The sequence below is a fragment of the Phaethon lepturus genome, unplaced genomic scaffold (genome assembly GCF_000687285.1).
Source record: "Phaethon lepturus isolate BGI_N335 unplaced genomic scaffold, ASM68728v1 scaffold41965, whole genome shotgun sequence".
NCBI classification, from domain to species: Eukaryota; Metazoa; Chordata; class Aves; order Phaethontiformes; family Phaethontidae; genus Phaethon; species Phaethon lepturus.
In genome coordinates, this window is record NW_010543354.1 from 2,439 (window position 1) to 3,854 (window position 1,416).

The 1,416-nt window shown below is 65.4% G+C and overlaps 1 protein-coding gene across 1 annotated transcript in view; it reads left to right on the forward strand.

Annotated features, from left to right (window-relative positions):
- Positions 1–1,416, forward strand: part of HOGA1 (4-hydroxy-2-oxoglutarate aldolase 1) — a gene marked incomplete at both ends in the record, with an annotated part of 2,136 nt that overhangs the window by 342 nt on the left and 378 nt on the right. Inside the window, 3 exons of the mRNA XM_010288329.1 lie at positions 659–787; positions 864–991; positions 1,105–1,243. Coding sequence (XP_010286631.1) covers positions 659–787; positions 864–991; positions 1,105–1,243 — 396 coding nt within the window. The remainder of the gene's footprint in view (positions 1–658; positions 788–863; positions 992–1,104; positions 1,244–1,416) is intronic.

A 1,416-nucleotide genomic window follows, 5' to 3' on the forward strand; every position in this document is an offset into this window, starting at 1 on the left:
TTCCCAACAGTGCTCAGCCTCCAGCCGGACTTTGCTCCAGGTCTGGCAGCCCCTCGGGTGACCCACCTGAAGCCCTTTGCACAGCAAGCGCCCAGGCAGCCCAGGCAGACGCACGTGTCCTTGCACAGCCCTGCCACACGCCGGTGCATGTCTTTGTGCACACTCCGCAAGTGGCGACAGGCTTGCAGCTACCCTCTGCACACCTGTGTGCTCCCACACAGGTGCCATGCCATGGGATGCATATCCATCGATTGCCCAGGATGGAAGGATGGGACGAGAAGGGGCTGCAGGAAGAGGCTGGGGGTGGCAGGGCTGTGCTCTGAGCAGGCTCCTGAGTAGGCTGTGAGTCCAGGGCTTGCTTGTCTGTAGGGACAGGGACAGGAGAGGGCACATGTACGAGGGTGCCAGTGCTCAGTGCAGTGAGGGCGGGCACCGTCATCTGGGGGGCACATACCCACATGTGCCCTTTGTGGGGGAACCCAGGGCTTTGCAGGGCACCTGTGGGAGCATCCTGGCCCAAGGGGGCTGCTGGATGCAGGCATTGGGCTGCTCTGGGAGCTTGGTGCTCACCTGAGAATGGGGTGTGGAAGGGGACAGCCACCCTGTGGGCACCCTGCTCCTGTGCCTGAGCCCTGCCCGCCCCATGCTTGCGTTTCAGGGCTGGTGGTGCTGGGGTCCAACGGGGAGTACCCCTACCTGGCAGCCCGCGAGCGGCTGGAGGTGGTGAGCTGTGTGCGCCGGGCTCTGCCCAGGGACCGCCTGCTGCTGGCCGGCTCGGGCTGTGAATGTGAGTGCCTGCGCGGGCAGCATGTAGGCCATGCGTCCCCCCTGGGGCATCCCTCAATGCTCTGCCTCTTCCCCAGCCACCCAGGCCACCATTGAGCTGACGGTCAGCATGGCAGAGGCAGGGGCCGACGTGGCACTGGTTGTGACACCCTGCTATTACCGGGGGGCCATGACCAGCGCTGCCCTGGTCCAGCACTACACGGAGGTGAGCCATGCCCGGTGCCCACTGGCAGCCCCAGCTGTGGCAGCAGGATGCGGAGTGCGTCCCGCACATCTCTGACCCACCCCAGCTGCTGAGCTCTGCCTGGCTGCCCACAGGTTGCCGATGCATCCCCTATCCCCGTGGTGCTCTACAGCGTCCCTGCCAACACCGGCCTGGACCTGCCCCTGGAGGCTGTCCTCGCCTTGGCTCAGCACCCCAACATTGTCGGGATCAAGGACAGCGGTGGGGATGTGAGTGGGGCAAGGCTTTCCTGGGGCTGGCTACCACCAAACCCGGCCCCGAGCTGGGAATGGGGAGATGGCACTTGCAGCCCTTCCCTGTGCCCCAGGGATGCTGCATGAGCCCCACAGTGGGAGATGGGGGGATGCCCACCCTGGGGCACAGCATATCTCTCCCCAGATTACCCG